A 22603-nucleotide genomic window follows, 5' to 3' on the forward strand; every position below is an offset into this window, starting at 1 on the left:
ACTGACATCGGAGGTCGCGGTAGGTCTCAGATACAATTTACTGTCAAATATCACAAACCTTTACATAACATGCATTAGACCAAACTGACAGCAAAAAAAAAAAAGTGCGGAATATCACTCGTAACATATGAATGCACAGCTACTCATGACCTCCAAGCTATATACTGAATTGTGTAAGAATATTTATATTAAACAATTTGCATGTATCAGTCAGATCAGCTGCGAGCTCCACAGGGTTAAAGGCATGTTAATCAAAACTCTTGCCATGCATATCAAGGGATTGCCGCAATTGATTTTGCTGCATTAAGCAAGGGATACCTATATATATATATATATATTTTTTTTTTTTTTTTTTTTTTTTTTCCAGCAGAGGTCAGGTTACGGTAAATGATTAACATTTAGATTTATTTTATTTTGTGTAGTGTAGTCATGTAGCTTGTCCTGTACATGTGTTTTCCTAATGATCTCAATATAGATGTCGAAATGTTAAGTGTTATTTTCTTAATTATAATTATTCCAACAAGTGTTTTTGTCTCCATAAATTCTCCACTATGAATGCTGACTACCATGTAACCTTCAAAGAAACAAGGAGAAAGGTGACCATCAGTACAATAAAGCACATGCCAGAAGGGTAACCAGTGTTACCCTTGATGAAAGGATTAACACTGCAGGCCAATGATAATCCCAAACAATTCTTTCAATATGTTGCAAGTAAAAGGAAGAATGTTTATGGCAGAATGATTTTAACAAATACCAATGGCGAGGATGTAACTGAATCAGTCGAAACAATAGAATTACTAAGTGAACAACTTTGCAAGAGTATATCATCCAAGTGGAGATATTGACAGTAATGAGAGAGACAAAAACTTATATGGAAACTGAGGTAAAGAAATGGAGGTGCATAGCATATGATAGAACCTGGATGTGAATAGATCTGTGGAATTAGATGGTATAGTATTCAAGCTCAAGTTATACGTAAAGATGCTATGGAATTTTCAGTGCCTTTTGACCACATTGTTTAATCTAAGTCAGCTCTGGGTTAGTTCCAAGGGTAGAAAGAGGGGAAAATAGTTCCATTGCATAAAGGAGGCTCCAAGACTGATGTAGCACATTACCGACTGATCAGCATATCAGGAGTTGTTGTCAAGGTGCTGAAGAAGTTAGTTGAGAGAAAAATACAGGAATGGATACATGGAAATGGGATACTGTATGGGGGACAGCATGGTTTTGTGAAGGGTAGGTCATGCCTCAGTAACTTGGTCATGTTTTATAATAGTGTTGGATAAAGGTAATGGGTTTACAGTGATACTGCTGAACTTTGCAAAAGCCTCTGACAGGATATCACATCGAATTCTAATCAGTGAACTGCAGCACATAGGTTTGGTGAGATGGATAAAAGGGCTGTTGATGGAGAAATAGCAATGAGTAATTTACTCAGGAGTACAGTCACATGACTATTGGCATGCCACAGAGCTCTGTTCATGGGCTGCTACTATTTAATTTATACATTATTGATATAGGAAAAGATCTGAGAGGAACTGTTCAGTTGTTTGCTGATGATCCCCCATCTTGACTACTGCATGCAGATCTAGTCACCTGGATTTCTTGGGGGTGGTGGTGATGAAGAGAATCCAGAGGCAAGCGACCAAGATGGTATCAGGTCAGTGGAATGAAACTTACAAGAACAGGTTAAAGATTTGTGGGTTACAGAATTTAGTTGACAGGTGGTAAGAGGGTGATATGATTGAGACATACAAATTACTGAAGCATTTTTATAAGATTAATACAGAGGAAATTTTTCAGAATAGGTCTGGTGATGGGAGAACTAGGGGGCCATCCTTGGAAACTGAGCAAAAGTGTAGTTTAGAAGGGTGTTTGAACTAGATTTTTTGCTTGAAGAGTGCTGAATGAGTGGAATAGGATGCCTTGACTGTGAATGAGTTCAAAGCAAAGTGTGTGATAGATACTGCGCAAATGTTGGATAGTGCTTGGTGCATGATGTTTAGAGCCTCCCTCTGTCTAAGGACACATCGAGGGAGACTCTAATTATTGGACTACTCAATGGAGTAGTCAATAATATCATACTTGCATATGAATGATTATAATACTTATAATACGTCAGTGCTGCAAGTGGACAAGAGATTAAGGAAAAAAGCAGGGAGAACTCTTTTAGTGTTAAAACAGCATGGGGACAGCTTTTCAAATAACAGAACAGCATTAAATTCAACTATTTTAATTCTCTCCTGAGGAAAGAATTAAAATCATTGATTATACAAACATATCGGTGACGTTTATATAATCAACCAAGTATAAGCTTTTAGACTATTAGTGTTCAATCTATATACACTGGTGTACAAAACTTAAGGTCAAAAATTATTTCTGAAGATTACAACCACAAATTCAGAAAAATCAGCTTGTGGCATCCTGTATAACCGATGATTTCAGGTGGAAGGCAAGTACATGTTCAAATTTTCGAATCATGCACAAAGAGGTCATGTCACTTGGTAGCACTCAACAGGATGAAAGGCTGTGAAACCAATTGAAATGTGTTCCAGACATTTGCTAAGAGGTCATCCTCACTCTACCACAGAGCATGAAGACAGATTTTTCGCATTTATAGCAGCACAGGTCGACATCTAGACAAACTGTGGCAAGATGTCTGCGACAAGTAAGCCTATGTGCCCAAAGGCCTTTATTCTATGTCCCTTTACCACAATTCATCAGAACACATTTTTTTTATGGTGTTATATCCATAAAAATTGGACAAGACAGCAATGGGCTGATGTACTCACGAGTAAAAGTCTTTCTTTCGATCTAGCATGAAAGTGATACTACTTGCCATCACAAGAATGTTCCTAAAAGGGATGGATACGGCAGTGCTGGGGAGGCATTATGCTTAATGGACACACTGAGCTACAAGTGCTAGAAAAAGATGTTGCAATGAAATTCTTTAGAGTCATGTTTGATTGTTCCATGGTGTTGTAGGGCAAAGAATTCATTGTTATGGATGACAATGCCACATCACATCACACAAGCAGTGGAGATATTTCTGGAGATGGAGGATATTAATCGAATTGAGTGGCATGTTGGCCACTCAAGTCACATCGATTGCCAACATGCCACTCAACCTCACGGAACATGTTTGGGATGCAACAGGGAGAGTCATTGCTGCTTGAAATTCCCTTACAGAAAACCAACAAGGAATTATACTTACTCTACAGGAGGAGTGGGCCAGTTTGCCTCAAGAACTCCTAAATCACTTGGTACTAAGCATGGTACAACATTATGAGAGCTGCATCACAGTTTGGGGTATACATATTCCATATTGAAATGTCTCTCCACATGGTTTTCTGTAAGCACTGTACATTAATTCTAACTTTTGCCAAAAACGTATTGCAATTTAATTTGTACTAAATTTAGAACACATTTTTTTATGTAATATAATTTATTATTATGCTGGCAATAAATTTATGTCCACATTTGGCTGTAGTCCTGAAATATTTTTCATATACAGGGGTAAAAATGTAGTTTGTCCTTAGCTTTTGGGTTCCAGTGTATTAATGATATGGGGAAAGGACCTGACTGGAGATGTTCGACAGTTTGCTGATGATGATACAGAGATATAGGCAAGGCAATCAGTGATACCACTGATAACACAGCATTTACAGGATGAGTTGAATATGCTAGAAATGAGGGCAAATGATAATGGTTGTCAATTCAATGTTATTAGGTCTAAAGTTATGTACGTTGGCAGGATGAGGTATCCAATGGGATTATGCTTGGAGAAACAGATGTGGATACAGATTTGAAGTTCAAAGGCCACATAGAAAAAGTTGCAAATACAACTTAGAGGATAATTATGATGCTGAAGTGAACATTAACATGTAAGGATGTCTCTTTACAAGAAAATGGAAGCAGTTAACAATTTTGTGCTCCTAGGATCCCAAATTGATGAAGATGATTATTGTACCGAAGAAGTTAGAAGAAGATTATTACTCGGAAAAAAAGCAATGACAAATTTAAGCAAGATCTTTAAAGATAAAGATATTAGCCTCACAACAAAAATCAGAATTGTGAAAGAAGGAAGATAGAAGCATTTGAATTATGGGTTAGAGATGCTTACTAAGAATACCATGGACTGCAAAGCAAACGAAGGTATGATTATCAAGCAAAAATTGTCATACTTCGAACATATTATGCGAGCAAATGACAGTCTAGCTTGATGATGCTTGCCAAAACTGATGGAAGCAGGAGAAGAGGAAGACCAAGAATTAGATGGATGGAGTTAAAGAAGCAACTGGAGTGTGCCTGGAAATTCTGAAAGACATGGTCAGGGACAGATCTGAGTGGAGAGTGTATGTTCATGGGATCACCAGGAGTTGAAAATGACTCGATGGAACATAACAATACCAGAAGCCTATAAACTTCTGAAAGGGTGGTATGGAATTTTTCATTATATGGATTGGGGAAGGGTGCATCAATGGAAGTTAAGTTTGTTCACAGTTAAGGGGTAAGAGTTAGATTTTTCTCTCACAGAGCAATGAGTGAGTGGAACAGTTTGCTTCTTGAAGTGGTGAGAGCATCTAGAGCAAATGAATTTAAGAGAAGGCATGATAAGTGATGTGGATGATGTATGACCTCCCTTAACTCTTGGAGCCTCTTCAATAATAATATAAATGCATATATCGAAGATAGAAGTGAACATTGAAAATGTTATTGGATTGTAGAGAGATATTTAGTTATTTTTTGGATGATGGTAAAGCTGGAGAGGATTATTACTATTGGTACTGACTTTGTGGCTTTTCAAGAGAATTTAAATAAGGTGCAGATGTGTGGGAATACCAGCTTAACATATCTAAGTGTATGATTTTGAACTTCTGGAAACAGATGGAAGGCTACATACTGTTTGTGGAACTATATATCAGAGCAGGCAAGGGATTCTTGGATAATGAGAATGAGACAGTTGAAGTTCAAGGGGGGGGGGGTGCATACTGAAAAGACAACCACGAGGATTGCTGCAGGCATCAATCATATAATGGTTCCATTATATCATATTGTAACTATTTTTTTCAGATCTATTTGCTAGATTTCAAGGGAAAAGAAGACTGGCAACAAAAATAATTTTAGGACTGTGGAAGGTTAGCTTTGAGAATAGATTGAAAGCATGCATTCTGCACAATTTGGTAGAAGAAAATAAAGTACAGGAAAACCTTGCGAATTCGATATATTCGATAATCAATTAGTACGAGTGAGTAAAATGATACTATTTCCCACTTTAAGCAAACAATTAATCAGTTAATACGATTTTTTGTCACCAATCTGCAGCAAGCGGCCGGCAACACTCGGCAGTTGACTCAAAGCTATCATTACAACAGTATGTGTAATCTCTGTTTTAGAACTTGCTCAAATGCTTTTCCTTCATTTTGTGTTAATTTAGATACCTGTAAGGCTTTATTATATCCACCCCTAATATGGAAAAGAGAAAGACTGATAAAGCTGCAGTAATAAAGGAGCTGCATGTCTTACTTCACTGTACAAATGATTTCATTGGTTTTAATAATCCAGCTGATGACATTATTAAAGAAATCAGCACAATTGGAAAAGAACTTCAATTTAATGAAGTGAATAACGAAGATGTGAGAAACTTCGATTCCCATTCAGAACAGTTAAGTGAGAATGATCTCCTTCAACTAGAACAGTCTCCATATGAAGATAATGTTACGATAAGAAGCTAATTGCAAGACAACTTGAGCTAGTTTTCAATCAGATTAAGCATGCTAAGGAAATTGTTTGATGCTGATCCTGATATGGAATGAAGCTGTGAAATCCACCGAAATTTTGATAAAGTGATCGCTAGATATCGCAAATTGCATGACAAGATGAAAAAGTCGAGCACTATTCAAACATCTTTACTTCATTTTTTTGTAAAAAAAAAGTAGCTTAATTAAATGTTTAGTTATTAAATAAAAATTTAAGCAATTGATGTAAAATATATTATACATTCACCCCCCCCCAAAATTTATGCTGATGGATTAATTAATTGCATTAAGCGAGGTTTTCCTCTAGTAATATGATTAAAATATTTAAACTTCTGAGAAGTATTTAATAATCACTGCTGTGATTTTTTTTTAAAAGAGTAAGAGACAAACGCTATCCCTAGAATTCATGTTAGAGGTTTAATGGAATATTAACAGCACTGAGAAAGGATTAAAACTAATTTTAATACTTCCAATATTTCGTCTCTGTCACAGAGACATCTTCGGGGATTACAAAAACATTTTGTAACAACACGCACACAAATACAATACTAAAAACTAAAGTCCTATCTAGGTGGCGTGCCCTATATGGGTATTTGCCTGGGATGTAAAGAGGGATCTCAGAGATCCCTCTGTTACAAAAAGTTTTTATAATCCCCGAAGATGTCTCTGTGACGGAGATGAAATATTGGAAGTATTAAAATTAGTTTTAATCCTTTCTCAGTGCTGTTAATATTCCATTAAACCTCTAACATGAGTTCTTCACAGCACTTAAGCCTCAACACATGCTATCCCTAGAAGTTACATAAGGGATATGAATAAGAAAGCAAGTAGTAGTCCAGAGACCACTTGCATGCAAATAAACTGAAAAGTTGGTTTCTTTGCATAAAATGCATTGCTTTAGAGGCGCACAAGAGGGTTAGTGAAAATTTAGATGTAGAATGATTTTGAGCATACAATTATTATTATTTCGGAGTTCTTAGACTTATTGAGGGAGGCCCTAAACATCATGTCCACACAACTATATGACATTCTTGCAGTATCTATCATACCTTGCCTTGAACTCGCTTACTGTCGTAGCACCCACAACAGACTCTGGCAGCTTATTCCACTCATTTACCACTCTAAAAGTAAAGAACCCAGCTCTAACACCCCTGCTAACCACATTCTTGCCCAGCTTTCATAGGTGTCCCCTAGTTCTCCCACCATAAGTCCTGATCTCAAAAATATCCTCTGAATTAATCCTATAGAAACTCTTTAGCAATTTGAATGTCTCAATCATGTCTCCCCTTTCCCACCTATGAACTAGTTTCTGCAACCCACAAATCTTCAACCTGTTCTCATATGGTTCATTCCATAGACCTATCATCTTAGTCACTCTCCTCTGGATCATCTCCACCTCCTCCCCATCAAGAAGGAACCGAGGTGACCAAATCTGGGCACAGTACAATACAATGGATTAGTCTTAAGCAAATCTCCTACACTTGACTCTGTGGAGGTCCTATAATGATGAAAATATAATAAAAAAAAAAAATCTTTGCTCCGCACTGATGTGGTATAGTTCTTGTAACCTTGCATTTGTTGGTCAGAAAAAAAAAAGATATCATCCAATTAATTTTTTTTTTTTATCTTTCAGATGGTGAAGTATCTTCTACAAAGACTTGAATTTTATAATACTACAGCTGTGCCCCCTGGTAATATGCCACCAGATCCAAGATCTTATCCCAAGTATAATGGATATGCTTGGATAAATTGGATGGATTATGTCTAATACAATAGAGTAATCACAAACTCTTGAAGAGTATGGATAATTTTACTCTGAGATTTAATACATAATTGTTTTATATTATGCTAATGCTCATTACTATTTAATAGAATTTACCATATGATAATAAAGAGAATTTTAAGCCTGTGGATATAGCTTTCATTTTGCATATACAAACATCAAAAGAAAACTAAATATAATCCACACATGGGTTAAATTTATGGGGTGTCAAGGAGAGATAGTACCTCTCCACTTGGACAGTCACACATAATTGTGGTTCAGATGGATCGGTTCTCACTGGACACCCAACTCTAACTTATGGCTCCAAGAAGCTACTGTAAACTGGTAGCGGCCACACCCCGGTAAACTGTGTCGACCCACAGGCTAAACTAAGTGAGGGTAGCCAGATATGGTGATCTCAAGCAGTGACTGTATTCAACAAATCAGCTGCAAACAGCATCTGTGCTCCATGTTAGGAGTGGCCGAATTCAGGTCAAGGAATGGTGGTCGACACTTGACGAAACTTAACCACTGAAACTGAATGAATTGAAACCAACCTAAAGATGCATGCTGGCTCAACCATTGCCCAGTCAAACAAAGATTGTGCCCATTAATTATTAGGGAACCAAGATAGTGCAGACGAAAAATATGCTACTGAAACAAAACATCACCTAGCAGACAAGAAAAACATAAGCATAGGAATATAGAATGTAAGAACCCTTCATCGGGAAGGAGCACTGAAATGCTACCTGCATGAATAAGACAACTACAGATGGAAAGTGATTGGACTGTGAAAAACCAGATGGACTGGAAAGAGAATTTCCCAATGGACAGTACAAAATTTTAACTTCAGGCAGGGAAGACAACAAATACTGAGAGAGAGAGAGAGTAGTAGCACTTACAGGGTGTTCGGGATAAATTTGACATATTTATAATTAATTATATTTTTCCGTAAGTTACATGTATTAACACACACTTCTCTTCATTTAAATGTTTGGACCCTTCTTCATTCATATACAAGATGTCAGAAAGGATGGATAGCTGGAACCCACCTGAATCATGGAAGAGAATAACTTGTATCATGATGATTCGTGCCCGCCATCAAAATAAGGATATTACGACTGCTGCCCAATGCTCCCTGAATACAGTAAAAACAATCAGGCATGAACTAGAGACTTGCAATGGTGACTACGAGGATGTAGCAAGAAGAAAGATCCCTAGCAGACGATCTGATTGCGTTCGTACAGCAGAATTCCTCGCAAATCTGCAGGAACAGGTGTTGAAGAACCCTGGCATTGGAATTCGGGCTTTGTTCGTGGAGTTGCTAACTGTAGTCAAGCCCTGGATAACAAGGGTAGCCAATGGTAGGCCGTATGTATGGCAGCAGGATTCGGCCCCTTGCCACACCTCTGGGAAAAGTCAAAAATGGTTGTCTGAAAATTTCTACGACTTCACCAGTCCAAATGTTTGGCCTCCAAACTCCCCAGACCTTAACCCCATGGATTATTTTGTATGGGGCGCAGTTGAAAAAGACACCAATCGCACTTCCAGTAATACAAAAGCCCAGTTAATGGATAAAATTAAAACAGTTTTTGCGGCCCTTCCCAGGGAGACTGTAGCATCAGCTTGTTCGAGGTTCCGAAGCAGAATTGAAGCTGTGATCGATGCTAATGGTGGTTATTTTGAGTAAATCTTGTTGATAGTATTGTAATTAACTCTGCCTGTAATGTTTTTTTGTCAATTCATTAAATTTAATAGATACAAAGAAGATTTTCTTTTTCCTTACGAAACTGTCAAATTTATCCCGAACACCCTGTATATTAAAATTAAAGGCTTAAAACTTTTTTGTCTTACAATATTATCTCACCTAGGATCATTAAAGCAAGATTTAAAACTTCAATTGGATCACTTACTATTATTTAAGTATACTCACCAACTTCAACATCATTATCAGAAGAGGAGTTCTATACAGATCTGCAAAAAGCAGTATAGCACACATCAAGTCAAGATCTAATTGTAATGGGGGTTTTAAATGCAGAAGTAGGTAAAGACTGGGATACCTGGTCAAGAGTGATTGGACAGTTTGGGTTTGGAGAAAGCAACGAATGTGGCAAAAGACTGCTGAACTTCTGCTGAAATAATAGACTAACAATAGCTGACACTCTTTAAACAACCAAACCCCCCCCCCCACAAAAAAAAATGGACATGGATATCACCAGACACACAAACCAAGATAGACTATATTAATTATAAACCAGAGATGGAAATCAAATATCCTAAATTGCAGAGCCTTTGCTGCAGACTGTGGATCAGACCATAAGCAATTACTAGCAAACCAAAGAATAAAGTTAAAATCTGAAAGTACTTTTAGAGTCAAAAGGAGACAATGTATAAAAAACTACAAGACAATAATATTAGAAAAATATCAAACTAGAACTAGATAAAAACCTGAAGGAACTATCAAAACAGAATGTAAACATTGAAGAACATTGGTGCAAATTAAAGGAAATAATATTAAAATTGGCAAAAAATACAATAGGTTATGTAGAAAGAGAAAGTAAAAAGGATTGTATCTCGAATGAAGTAAAAAGGTTAATGACCAAAGGAAAAGCATGAAATTAAAACAGAAATGGATATAATAGATTAACCAGAAAAATGAGAAAACTAGTTAAACAAGACAAGAATAACTGATTAAAAGAAAAATACAAAATGGCAGAAAAGCTATCAAAAGAAAATAACCTCCACGGATTATACACATCTGTCCAAAAAAGAAACCAACTTTTGATAGAAAATAAAATACAAGCCAATTATAATTATTCAAATCATTTATTTCAATCAATATACTCTCCCTCAACTTCGATACAGCATTTAGCAAGGTCAATTAATTCGTTAAATGAGGTGTTTTTTTTAATATCGGTTTTTGGGATACTGTTGAGGATCGTGGTTACTGCTGCTTGAACGTTTTCAATGGAGTTTTATCACTTTCCTCTCATTGGCAAATGAAGTCACAGGGTGCTAAATCAGGTGAAATATGGCCAGTGATTCAACACAAACTGGGTTTTTGCTCAAAAAAACTGTCTCACAATGTTCGAATGATGAGATGGTGCATTATCATGCAAAAGTGACCAGCTGCCTGCATCACAATATTCATGCTGTACGCAACGGTCTCATTATCAATCGCTTCAAAACTTCGAGATAAAACTGACATTGACCATTTGGCCAGGCAGAACAAATTCTTTGTGGATAATGCCCCTCGTCTGGTGGTCTCCACTCAGCACTCCGAGGCTTTGTTTTGGGCTCATACTCAAAACACCATGTTTAGTCACCAGTAATGATCGTTTCAAGGAAGTTTGAGCCTTTACGAGCGGTTTTAATGAGTTCCTTGCAGTGTTCAATTTGATACATTTTTTGGTTGTCGGTCAACTTGTGGGGAACAAATTGTAAATTCAATTTACGAAGGTCCAAACTCTCAGTCAAAATGTTGTGCACAGTTGATTTTAGAATCCCCAATTCATCTTCAATCAATCTCATGGACGATTTTGGGTTTTCTTTGATGAAATCACGCACTTGGATTTTAACTTCGCTCAGTCCAGTTTTTGGACGGCCCGGTTTTTTGTCGTCCTCAAAACGTCTCACAACCACTTTGAAATCTCCTAAACCACTCGTAAACTTTTAGTATGAGATAAGCATTCATCACCATATGCTTTTTGAAGCATTTGATGCGTTTTGGTAAAACTTTAACACAAGTCAATTGCAGCTCTCTGTTTGAAACTCATTTTCCGACTGTTCGGCAAAACAGTCACTCTTGCCACTATAATTCAACTTCTAATGAAACAAATGGCAAACAGTTGGCACAACACTGATGAAAGTTGCTGCTTTCGACAAGAAAAAGATACAACAGGTGGCACCACTAGTTTCTTCTATTTTAGAAAAGTTCAGTTTCTTTTTGGACAGAGGGTGTATAAATAAATAAATCAAATTAATAAAACACAGACAACAAAAATGATAATGATCAAAACCAAAGAGGGACAACTAATTGAAAGTAAAAGAAAAAGAATGGCCAAATGGGAAGTATATTTTAGAGCAGTGGGTTTAACTTTTCCAAGTCATGGAACACTTTTGATTATAAAAAAAATTTGAGGAACACCAAAAGCATTAGGGGCAGCGATTTTCAACCGGTGTGCCGCGAGATTTATGAAAACAAATTAATTGAAAGAAATAATGTCGTAATTTGCCCATTTATATATTAGCGTCTGATCTTTCATCTTGTGTGTGTAATCAAAATTATGCCTATTTTTTGCCAGATCATCAAAAAAATTAATAGAATATATTTTTAGTGTGCTACAGAATTTTACTAACTAGTTTAGGTGTGCCATGTTATAAAAAAGGTTGAAAATCACTGCATTAGGTTCATAAAACTAACAATACAAATATGCATCGACTTGCCTTTTATAAAAATTAAACTTATTTTAATGCGATACTTGATCTTGTGGGCTTTGTAGATTTCAGCAATATCACATCTAATATGTGATATAACTACCCTCATCTCTTTATTTATATTAGTAAGTCTTTCACGCTTTTTAGTTTTTATGTTGGTTAATATTGATATTGTTGAAATATTATTATTACGGGCAACTCCAAGGAGTCTTTAGACTCATCGAGGGAGGGCCCTAACACAGACAACAAAAATGATAATGATCAAAATCAAAGAGGGACAACTAATTGAAAGTAAAACAAAAAGAATGGACAAATGGGAAAAATACTTTAGAGCAGTGGTTCTTTGTCAAGAACAACTATTCAACATTCACACAGTATCTATCATACTTTGCCTTGAACTCATTCACAGTCATGGCACCCACAACAGACTCTGGCAGCCTATTCCACTCATTCACCACTCTCCAAATAAAAATCCTAGTTCTAACAGCCTTGCTAACCACACTCTTGCCCAGTTTCCATAGATGGCCCCTAGTCCTCCCACTCCCAGTCCTGTTCTGAAAAATATCCTCTGAATTAATCTTATAGATAGAAACCCTTCAGTAATTTGAATGTCTCAATCATATCATCCCTTTTCCACCTCACCAATCAATTAATTTCTGCAACCTAAAAATCTTCAAACTGTTCTCATAAGGTTCATTCCATAGACCTGCTATCATCTTGTTCACTCGCCTCTGGATCTTCTCCACCTTCTCCCCATCAAGAAGAAACCCTGGTGCCCAAATCTGGGCAAACTTGTCAAGTAGGGTCTTATCAAGGCTTGATACAAAGGAACAATAACGCTTGTCTCTGCTCATCAAAGTATTCTTCAGTAACCAAGTGATTTGATGAGCTGATTTGGTCACTTTCGCAATGTCTGCATATCCACTTTCTCCCCCTCCCCCCCTTAATAGCTCTAATTTCTCTGATTCTGCACATCCACTCTCACTTCATTCAACAACACTTTTTCCAGTCTCCGCACACCATATCCATTCAGATGAAAACCATCCATCTTGTATAAATCCTTTTGCCCATCAAACTCACTCCACACCACTCCTGCATAACTGGCGCATAGTAATTTGCAATTATGGCTCCCCTTCTCAACTCTTCTCTGTCATACCGTGACAACAGACTCACTATCAAAACTCTCTCACTCTTTTCTTTTGCTACCTCTAGTAATTCCTTCAAGTCCTCTCTCATAGCCATTTTTTTTTTTCCTTTAAATCATTCTTTCCTGCCACTACTATCATTTCTTTCACCCTCTGCTTTTGCGCTCTAATAGACTCACTTATATCCTTAATTTTTGCACCTGGTAAGTACGATTTTGTCAAACTCTCATCTATTACATCTCTTACTAAAGAATCACCATACAACATCGCTCCTTCGTTTTTCTTACGCTCCCGATCATACTCTTAATTTTCTTATCACACATTTGTTTCTTTCCATTAGCTGATGCACTATGATGTTGAAAACTGTAACAAAATTTTCAGTGCCCTTGTGGAGAGAGTTGGGTATTCGGTTTGGACAAAAATCCAAAATTCCTCAAGAGTTATTTTGGAGAATTTTATTTTTGGAGTATGATCTGTTCACAAGGTAACCAATTGTTCTTCTTGTAATAACGAAAATTCACAACTCTATGTATTAACTGTGCCAAATGGATTTCGTATCCAGTCATAATTGTGTATTTAAGGAAGGAAAGTAACTTTAAATCTTTTCTTGCAATAATATGAAATGTTCTGTTATAACGGAAATAATTCCTTGGACTTTTTTATTATGGAACAAAGGAAATTGCTATAAAGTGCTATTCTGAAATTCAGAATAGCACTTTACCCCTGGATAACTATCTTACTTCAGTGTGCAAAAGCAAAGATTCGTACTTGGTTTCCATAGATATGCAAATTTATTTAAAAAAGCATGCTTTTAAAGGTCTTGACTTTATGTAATTTACCATATTTACAACTTGGTCTAGTACAGGTCTTAATACACAATTATGACTAGAGAATTGAAACTAGAGATTCTCTATGCAAAAAACAGTGCATAGATATAATATTTGGGTTCATTTTCTTTGCAAGGGTAACAAATCCTTTAATAGAGCCCACCATTGATGGAGCACCGTCCGTACAAATGCCTACACACACAGCTCCCATGAAATTTTAAATTTTTCTAAATATGATGTAATAGTCAAAAATATCTTGTCCTGTTGCACGTTCGGTAAGTTCTCTGCAGCATAGAAATTGATTCACTATTTCGTTTTCATTAATGAAAGGAACGAATCCTAGTATATGCTAATGTCAGTGGACTCGTCAAGTTGTAAAGCAAAATGTTGTTTGGAAAGTTTATTGGTAACTGTTTTCTCAAAATCATCTGACATATCTTTAATTTTATTTTTTATTGTATCGTCCGAATGAGGAATTTTCATAATTTCCTTTTTTGCTTCATCACCAAGCAATGTTTACTGGTAAAATAAGAGACTCTGCTATAGTATGTGGTTTTAATTTTACAGCAATTAATTCAGCTACCTTATATGATGCAAGTTTTGCCTTATCGGATATTTTAACAGTCTTTTAAAAATATGTTATTTGTTTAACTTGCATGTCCAACAATCTCTTGAAATGATCTTTAGTTTTTGAAGCAAGATTGTTGTGCTTCATAGTAAAGTGACATTTCAACTTAGCAGGAACCATTGTGCTATTGAATAGTTTTCTCCTACATACAAGACACTGGGGGAATATGACATTCTTCCTCACTGGTCCATGTAAAACTGCAACTTATATATTTGTCCAAATATTGTCTATTAATTTTTTTTAAATTTTACTATGTATAATGCTGTCTTCTGTATGAGTCGCATTTGCAGCGACGTCATTACTACTACTTCTTCCACTTGTACTTATCCCATCATTAATATTTGCCCCAGAATCACGTTTTCATTTGATATTAAATTTATTCATTGTGTACTACTACGATGTTAGACAACCAACCCACAAACCAAATACACATTAAAACTGGACTGCGCACTGTTATGATGTTACACAAGAGACAAACCAAATACATATCACTGAATGACTGTAAAAGAGATGCTCCTCCCTGCAAACACATGACCTATAAGCGATATTCTATTGGTTTAGAAGTCAATGCACATAGTAGTCTTCAGTTGTTAGGATCAGAGTAGCTAATTAAGTTTTAAAAGAGGTAAACCGTGAGTAGACATATCGGTACACAATATTTAACGGAAAAAACTCACGTAGAAAGATTATTTATTAGTATAATTTTCGCCTGTGTGTCACAGGCATCTTCAGTACATTAAGCTCAAAATTAAACACTAACTGACAATTCCAAAAAGCGCCACCTAAGTAGCTGGTGTAAGATAACTAAAAAGGTCAATAACTTTCCTAAAAAAAAATTAATACAATAAAAAGTTAGGAAAGATTAGCTGATTTGTAAAGTACTATCTCCCATAAAGAGGATAGACGTAAGCCGTCGGATCTGTTTAAGTTAGGAGAATGAAGTAGAGTTTCACATGTTTCTTTATAAAGGTGTTCCATGAGAAACTGACTTTTGTGAAGAACTCTTGTCTTTCTCCAATGAACTCTGTGTCTAGTGAAGATGGCATGTTCAGAAAGTCCAGACTTTTCAGGTTTAAAGTATTCAATATAAGATTGGTGTTCTTCTAGCCGAATAGAGGTGGATCTTCCCGTTTGTCCGAAATAAGATAATCCACAAGAGCACGGAATCTGGTAGACACCTGGATGATTAAAATGTGGAAGCTTGTCCTTAGGAGAAGTGAGAAAGGTGGAGGTTTTTCTAAACGGTCGAAAGGCAACAAAAATATTCAGTGATTTTAAAACTTTTGCTATAGGTTCACTGATGCCTTGTACATAAGGGATAGTAATGCGCGTTATTTCCTCTGTGTTTGAAGAGGAAGACATTAAAACTACTCAAAGTTCTTTTAATGAGCAATTCTTATAACCATTAGATAGAAAGGAAGAAGTTATATATTGTAGTTTTTTCTGTAAAAGATCGTCTGTAGAACAAAAGGAGTGGGCCCGATGAACCAGTGTTTTAATAGTTTTGACTGGGATGGTGATGAGATTCCGCATGGATATAATGGCCTGTATGAGTCTTCTTTCTATAAACTGAGAAATGTAGGTTACCATCTGGTTGGCGAAGAATTAGAAGATCTAAAAAGGCTAACTGCTTATTTGATTCTACTTCTAGGGTAAACTTAATAAACTTGATCCTAGGATGAAATGTGTTTAACTTAGTGAGAAATTGTTGAAGTTCATCAGAAGTGCCATTCCATATAGCAAAAATGTCATCGACATATCTGAACCAATGCGTAGGTCTAGGAGAAATATTGTCAAAGATACGTTGTTCAAAATGTTCCATAAAGAAATTGGAGATAGCAGGAGAAAGAGGATTACCCACTGCTGTTCCTTCAATTTGTTGATACAACTTATTTTTAAAGGAAAAATAACCAGAATTTATTACAAAATCAAATACATTTACAATGTCTGAAGGAAATTCCTGTTGTAATAATTCAATACTTTCCGAAAGAGGCACATTTGTAAATAAAGAAACAACATCTAAACTGATCATGATATCAGAAACGTCCAAATGAAGATCTGAAATTTTATTTTTGAAATCCAAAGTATTTTTTATATAAGTATCAGTTCTTCTAGTGGAAGAGGAGAGTAAATTTGATAAAAAAATTTTGAGATTTTGTAAGTGGGGCAACCTATACAATCTACGACTGGTCTCAACGGAATGCCTGGTTTATGGACTTTCGGAAGACCATACAATCTAGGTAAACGACTGATGAAGGTTTTAAGTTTTTTCTTTTGATCTTCATTCCATGTAGATACATTATCTCTAAGAGAATTAAGTCTCTTCAATTGACTCCGGGTAGGATCTGATGTAAGAGGCGTATAAGTTGAATAGTCGCGAAGTAAAAGAGACATTTTTCTCTCATATTCCTTCCTGTCTTGAATCACTATAGCCTTCCCCTTATCAGCTTTCATAATTATTTAAAAAAAAAAAAAAAAATCAGCTAACGCCTTTTTATATCATAATTATTAAATTATTGTTATTCTTCAGTGATTTCAATGCTTTAAACTCAGAGTAAGAAAGATTAGGATGAGGAGGCTTGGCATGAAAAAGAATTTGTGCACATTCAAAACGTAATCTGTTGGCTGTGTTTTGGGATAAGGATCGAATACCCCTATCTATGTTATGAAAAAAATCCATAATTGGCACCTTATTCGGCGTAATAACAGCGAAATCATATCCTTTTGATAAAACAAAACGTTCACAGTCTGTTAGTGGACATCCGGAAACATTTATGACTACTTTATCTATATCAATAGTATTATTACTGGATCTATGTAAGCTGACTAGCGATTCAAATTTGTGTTTTAGCTTGTCACGAGAATCGTTAAAGACCTTTAAATAAGAACTCGAAGATATGCGCATTACAGTAGTAAAAGTTTCAACAGTTAAAACAGATTCCAGAGCATTTTTTATATCCATAATTTCTCTATTTAAGATGGCAAGAGATTTTTTAGCTTCGTGTAGCTGAATATTTAAAAGAGACTTACTAGCTTTGAAGTAGATCCGATGAGCTTTTGGGGACCTAAAAACTTCTTTTATTTTACAACAGGTTGGAATAACCTGGGCCATCTTACATCGTTTAAGGAATATTAATCTGTTAATGCATTTGACCTTCTTTACCAATACTTTACCGTATCTAGCAGATTGTTTGGAAATAGACTCTCCGTGAAGTCTAGCAATAAGTTTTGAAATCACAGAAGAATAACGATAATTTAATAATTATGAAAGCTGATAAGGGGAAGGCTATAGTGATTCAAGATAGGAAGGAATATGAGAGAAAAATGTCTCTTTTACTTCGCGACTATTCAACTTATAGGCTTCTTACATCGGATCCTACCCGGAGTCAATTGAAGAGACTTAATTCTCTTATAGATAATGTATCTACATGGAATGAAGATCAAAAGAAAAAACTTAAAACCTTCTTCGGTCGTCCACCTAGATTGTATGGTCTTCCGAAAGTCCATAAACCAGGCATTCCGTTGAGACCAGTCGTAGATTGTATAGGTTGCCCCACTTACAAAATCTCAAAATTTTTTTTATCAAATTTACTCTCCTCTTCCACTAGAAGAACTGATACTTATATAAAAAATACTTTGGATTTCAAAAATAAAATTTTAGATCTTCATTTGGACGTTTCTGATATCATGATCAGTTTAGATGTTGTTTATTTACAAACGTGCCTCTTTCGGAAAGTATTGAATTACTGCAACAGGAATTTCCTTCGGACATTGTAAACGTATTTGATTTTGTAATAAATTCTGGTTATTTTTCCTTTAAAAATAAGTTGTATCAACAAATTGAAGGAACAGCAATGGGTAATCCTCTTTCTCCTGCTATCTCCAATTTCTTTATGGAACATTTTGAACAACGTATCTTTGACAATATTTCTCCTAGACCTACGCATTGGTTCAGATATGTCGATGACATTTTTGCTATATGGAATGGCACTTCTGATGAACTTCAACAATTTCTCACTAAGTTAAACGCATTTCATCCTAGGATCAAGTTTACCCTAGAAGTAGAATCAAATAAGCAGTTAGCCTTTTTAGATCTTCTAATTCTTCGCCAACCAGATGGTAACCTACATTTCTCAGTTTATAGAAAGAAGACTCATACAGGCCATTATATCCATGCGGAATCTCATCACCATCCCAGTCAAAACTATTAAAACACTGGTTCATCGGGCCCACTCCTTTTGTTCTACAGACGATCTTTTACAGAAAAAACTACAATATATAACTTCTTCCTTTCTATCTAATGGTTATAAGAATTGCTTCATTAAAAGAACTTTGAGTAGTTTTAATATGTCTTCCTCTTCAAACACAGAGGAAATAATGCACATTACTATCCCTTATGTACAAGGCATCAGTGAATGTATAGCAAAAGTTTTAAAACCAGTGAATATTTTTGTTGCCTTTCGACCGTTTAGAAAAATCTCCACCTTTCTCACTTCTCCTAAGGACAAGCTTCCACATAATCATCCAGGTGTCTACCAGATTCCGTGCTCTTGTGGATTATCTTATTTCGGACAAACAGGAAGATCCGCCTCTATTCGGCTAGAAGAACACCAATCTTATATTGAATACTTTAAACCTGAAAAGTCTGGACTTTCTGAACATGCCATCTTCACTAGACACAGAGTTCATTGGAGAAAGACAAGAGTTCTTCACAAAAGTCAGTTTCTCATGGAACGCCTTTATAAAAAAACATGTGAAACTCCACTTCATTCTCCTAACTTAAACAGATCCGACGGCTTACGTCTATCCTCTTTATGGGAGATAGTACTTTACAAATCAGCTAATCTTTCCTAACTTTTTATTGTATTAATTTTTTTTTTAGGAAAGTTATTGACCTTTTTAGTTATCTTACACCAGCTACTTAGGCAGCGCTTTTTGGAATTGTCAGTTAGTGTTTAATTTTGAGCTTAATGTACTGAAGATGCCTGTGACACAGGTGAAAATTATACTAATAAATAATCTTTCTATGTGAGTTTTTTCTGTTATATATTGTGTACCAGAGTAGCTAATTATACTCAGAATTGTGTAATGTTACATCTTTCATCACAGAACACTGGTTAAGAACCACTGCTTTAGAGACTTGTATATTAATAAAAACAGCTCTCAGGATATTATTATTCCAGCCACTAAAATGGAAGAGGAATCGAATATCTTTACCAAAGAAATAATAGCACATAGCATAGATAAACTTAAAACTATGAAAGCACTAGGTATTGATCAGATACACGCGGAATTCTTAAAAGCAGGAAAGAAACAACTTTTGGAACCATTAAAAACATTATTTGGAAGCAATACCTACTGGTTGGACCAAATCAGTTATAACTCCTATATACAGAAAAGGAGATAAAACAAAATGCAATAATTACAGAGGCATTAGCCTCCTCAGTATTCCAAGTAAGGTTTTTATGAAAGTACTCCAAAAACAAATTAAGCCATATATAGAACTAGCATTAGGAGAAGAACATGCAGGTTTCAGACCGGGATGAAGCACAATTGATCAATTATTCACCTTAAGACAGCTAATAGAAAAGACGCTAGAGTACAACCAAAGTTGCTATATAAATTTCATAGACTTTCGTCAGACATTTGACTCGATCTTAGAAGAGAACTATGGGAAACTATGAAAGAATTTGGAATTCCCAACAAAACTATAAGAATAATAATCTATACAAGAAATCTGAAAGTGCAGTATGAGTGGAGGACACCTTAACCAACTGGTTCCACACAGAGAGTGGAGTAAGACAGGGATGCAATCTCTCACTGGACCTGTTCAATCTTACACTGGAAGAAGCAACGAGTAAAGCCTTAAGCAAAGAAGACTCAGTACAAATATATGGGAAAAATATAACAAATTTAAAATTTGCAGATGGCATTGCATTACTTGCAAGCATCGAAGAAGATCTATAATGAATTTCTGATAAAATAAAGGAAGAATGTATACAATTTGGATTAAACCTAAATATAGACAAAACAAAAAATTATGCAAATAGGAAAAAGAAACACCAATCTGAAAATTGAAACTGGTAGTAAGAATCTAGAGCAGGTAGAAAACTTCGCCTACCTCGAAGGAGTAATTGAGATTTTTCATTCACAGTGAAATTACAAAAGATATAAACAGACGAATCAGTCAAGCATCCCAAACTTTTGGACAACTAAATAAAATATGGACGTCAAGAGACATCAAACAAGTAAAAAAAGTAAGAATCTATGACACAATGGTCCTCCCAGTACCCTTCTATGAAAGTGAATGCTGGAATCTCAAAAAAGCTAAAGAGAAAAAATTGTTAACTACTGAAATGGGTTGGCTTAGAAGATTACTTGGAGTATCTCTGCTGGATAGACTAGGAAACGAGGACATAAGGAAATGACTAAAACAAGAAATAACAATAGACAAAATCTAAGAAAGAAGACTGATGGTTTGGCCATTTCACCAGAATGGGAACAGAAAGATGACCAATTAAGTCTTGTATATACGATGATGGAAGATAGAAGATACAAAGGACAGCCCAGAAGTAGATGGATAGACAAAAATAAAAAAAAAAAGGAGAACCTGAAAACCAAATCACAACAAGCGACAACAAACTGTCGCTCGGGAGTCAGAATTGTTCGGACTCCCGAGGAACACACAAGTGGAAAGAGTTCATTCTGCCTCATCATCATTCACATAAATGGAAGAGAGAAGAACCCACACGTGGTACGAATATACTATAGTGTCACAAACAACCTTTCTGGGTGGGAGCCACATAAAAAACTCTTTGTATGTAGTATGATATTTTTTAATTGTGATTTTAGTGTAATAAGAATGTATGCTATATCAATATATAGATTACAACATCTATCTATCTATGTATGTTATCTATAATTAACACTTTCATTAAACATCTTGACATCAAATGATATCTGTTAAGGTTATCTCACATTATAAACATTTTTTCCATATACAAGGTGTGACAAATGCCCAGAATGTACATTTGTGCTATTGCCTTGAGTTGTATCAAAACAATCAAGCCAGTATGTCAGCTGTGGTAGAGTGTGCACATTTTTTTTGCTTTCAGTGGCAAAATGAGTAAACAGAATTTAGAATGTGCATTACCAAGTTTGGAAATGCAAGTAAAACTTAGATACATTAAAGAGTGGTTTATGGCAATGTCTAGTATATTGTAGTGGAATAAGAAGGTTTAAGAAGAATGGGAAGGCAAGAGAATGAAGATACTGGGTAACCACAAACTCATTAAACATGTGGAAAGAGTGCAGCAGTTAGTTCAGGGTCTGACAGACAAATTTATTTATGAGAGTTAAATTTAGAAATGGTGAGAAAAATTTTGACAGATGAATTGGGAATGAGAAATTTCTGCAGAAGTGGTTTTTTTTGTTTGCTTTGATCTTTTTTCACAATTGGTTATTTTTGATAGTTATTACTGATGAAGAAACATAGCACTTTCACAGTATGAAACATGCCAAAGCATGCAACATAAAACATGTTCAAGACTGAAAACAGTGAAAATGTCAAGATTGGAGATCATTTGTTTTTCATAAGTGCATAGCTAAATTCATTAAAAAAGGACAAACAGCAAACCAGTATTGTTATTTAGAAGTGCTAACAAGGTTACACGAATCTACTTGTAAGAAGAGCCCTGAACTTTGGCCAAACAACAGAATCATCCATCATAACAACATCCCTTTACCATGATGCAATAGACGTCCATGAGTTTCTGGATAAAAAAAAACAATTGAAAAATTGGACCATCGTCTGTTCAGTAAATTAAAGATGCCAAGAAATTATATTCTTGGTTTAATCATTTATCCAAGCATATGCAAAGTTTGTGCTTGAAGTAACTTCATGACTGGGCTACTTGTATATAGAGGAATATAACATAGAATTTGCTTCACATCAATTGCTTTAGTATCCCATAATGCAAAGCACATCCTTACAGGCATGGATTGTGCAGTATGAGAAGGCTCATTTCCCAAACTGGTTTTGACCT

The 22603-nt window shown here is 35.6% G+C and overlaps 1 protein-coding gene across 4 annotated transcripts in view; it reads left to right on the top strand.

Moving 5' to 3' along the window:
* The window catches only part of LOC150095729 (arylsulfatase J-like), a 107126-nt gene extending 99456 nt beyond the window's left edge, over positions 1-7670 (top strand). For all 4 annotated transcript variants that reach the window (XM_090410107.1, XM_090410104.1, XM_090410105.1 and 1 more), the window contains exon 10: positions 7393-7670. In XM_090410107.1, coding sequence (XP_090266233.1) covers positions 7393-7527 — 135 coding nt within the window. In that variant the 3' untranslated portion in view covers positions 7528-7670. The remainder of the gene's footprint in view (positions 1-7392) is intronic.
* Positions 7671-22603: the final 14933 nt, after the last annotated feature.

The sequence above is a fragment of the Typopeltis vanoorti genome, chromosome 20, assembly GCF_054136105.1.
Source record: "Typopeltis vanoorti isolate ZY-2024b chromosome 20, IOZ_Tvanoo_1.0, whole genome shotgun sequence".
NCBI classification, from domain to species: Eukaryota; Metazoa; Arthropoda; class Arachnida; order Uropygi; family Thelyphonidae; genus Typopeltis; species Typopeltis vanoorti.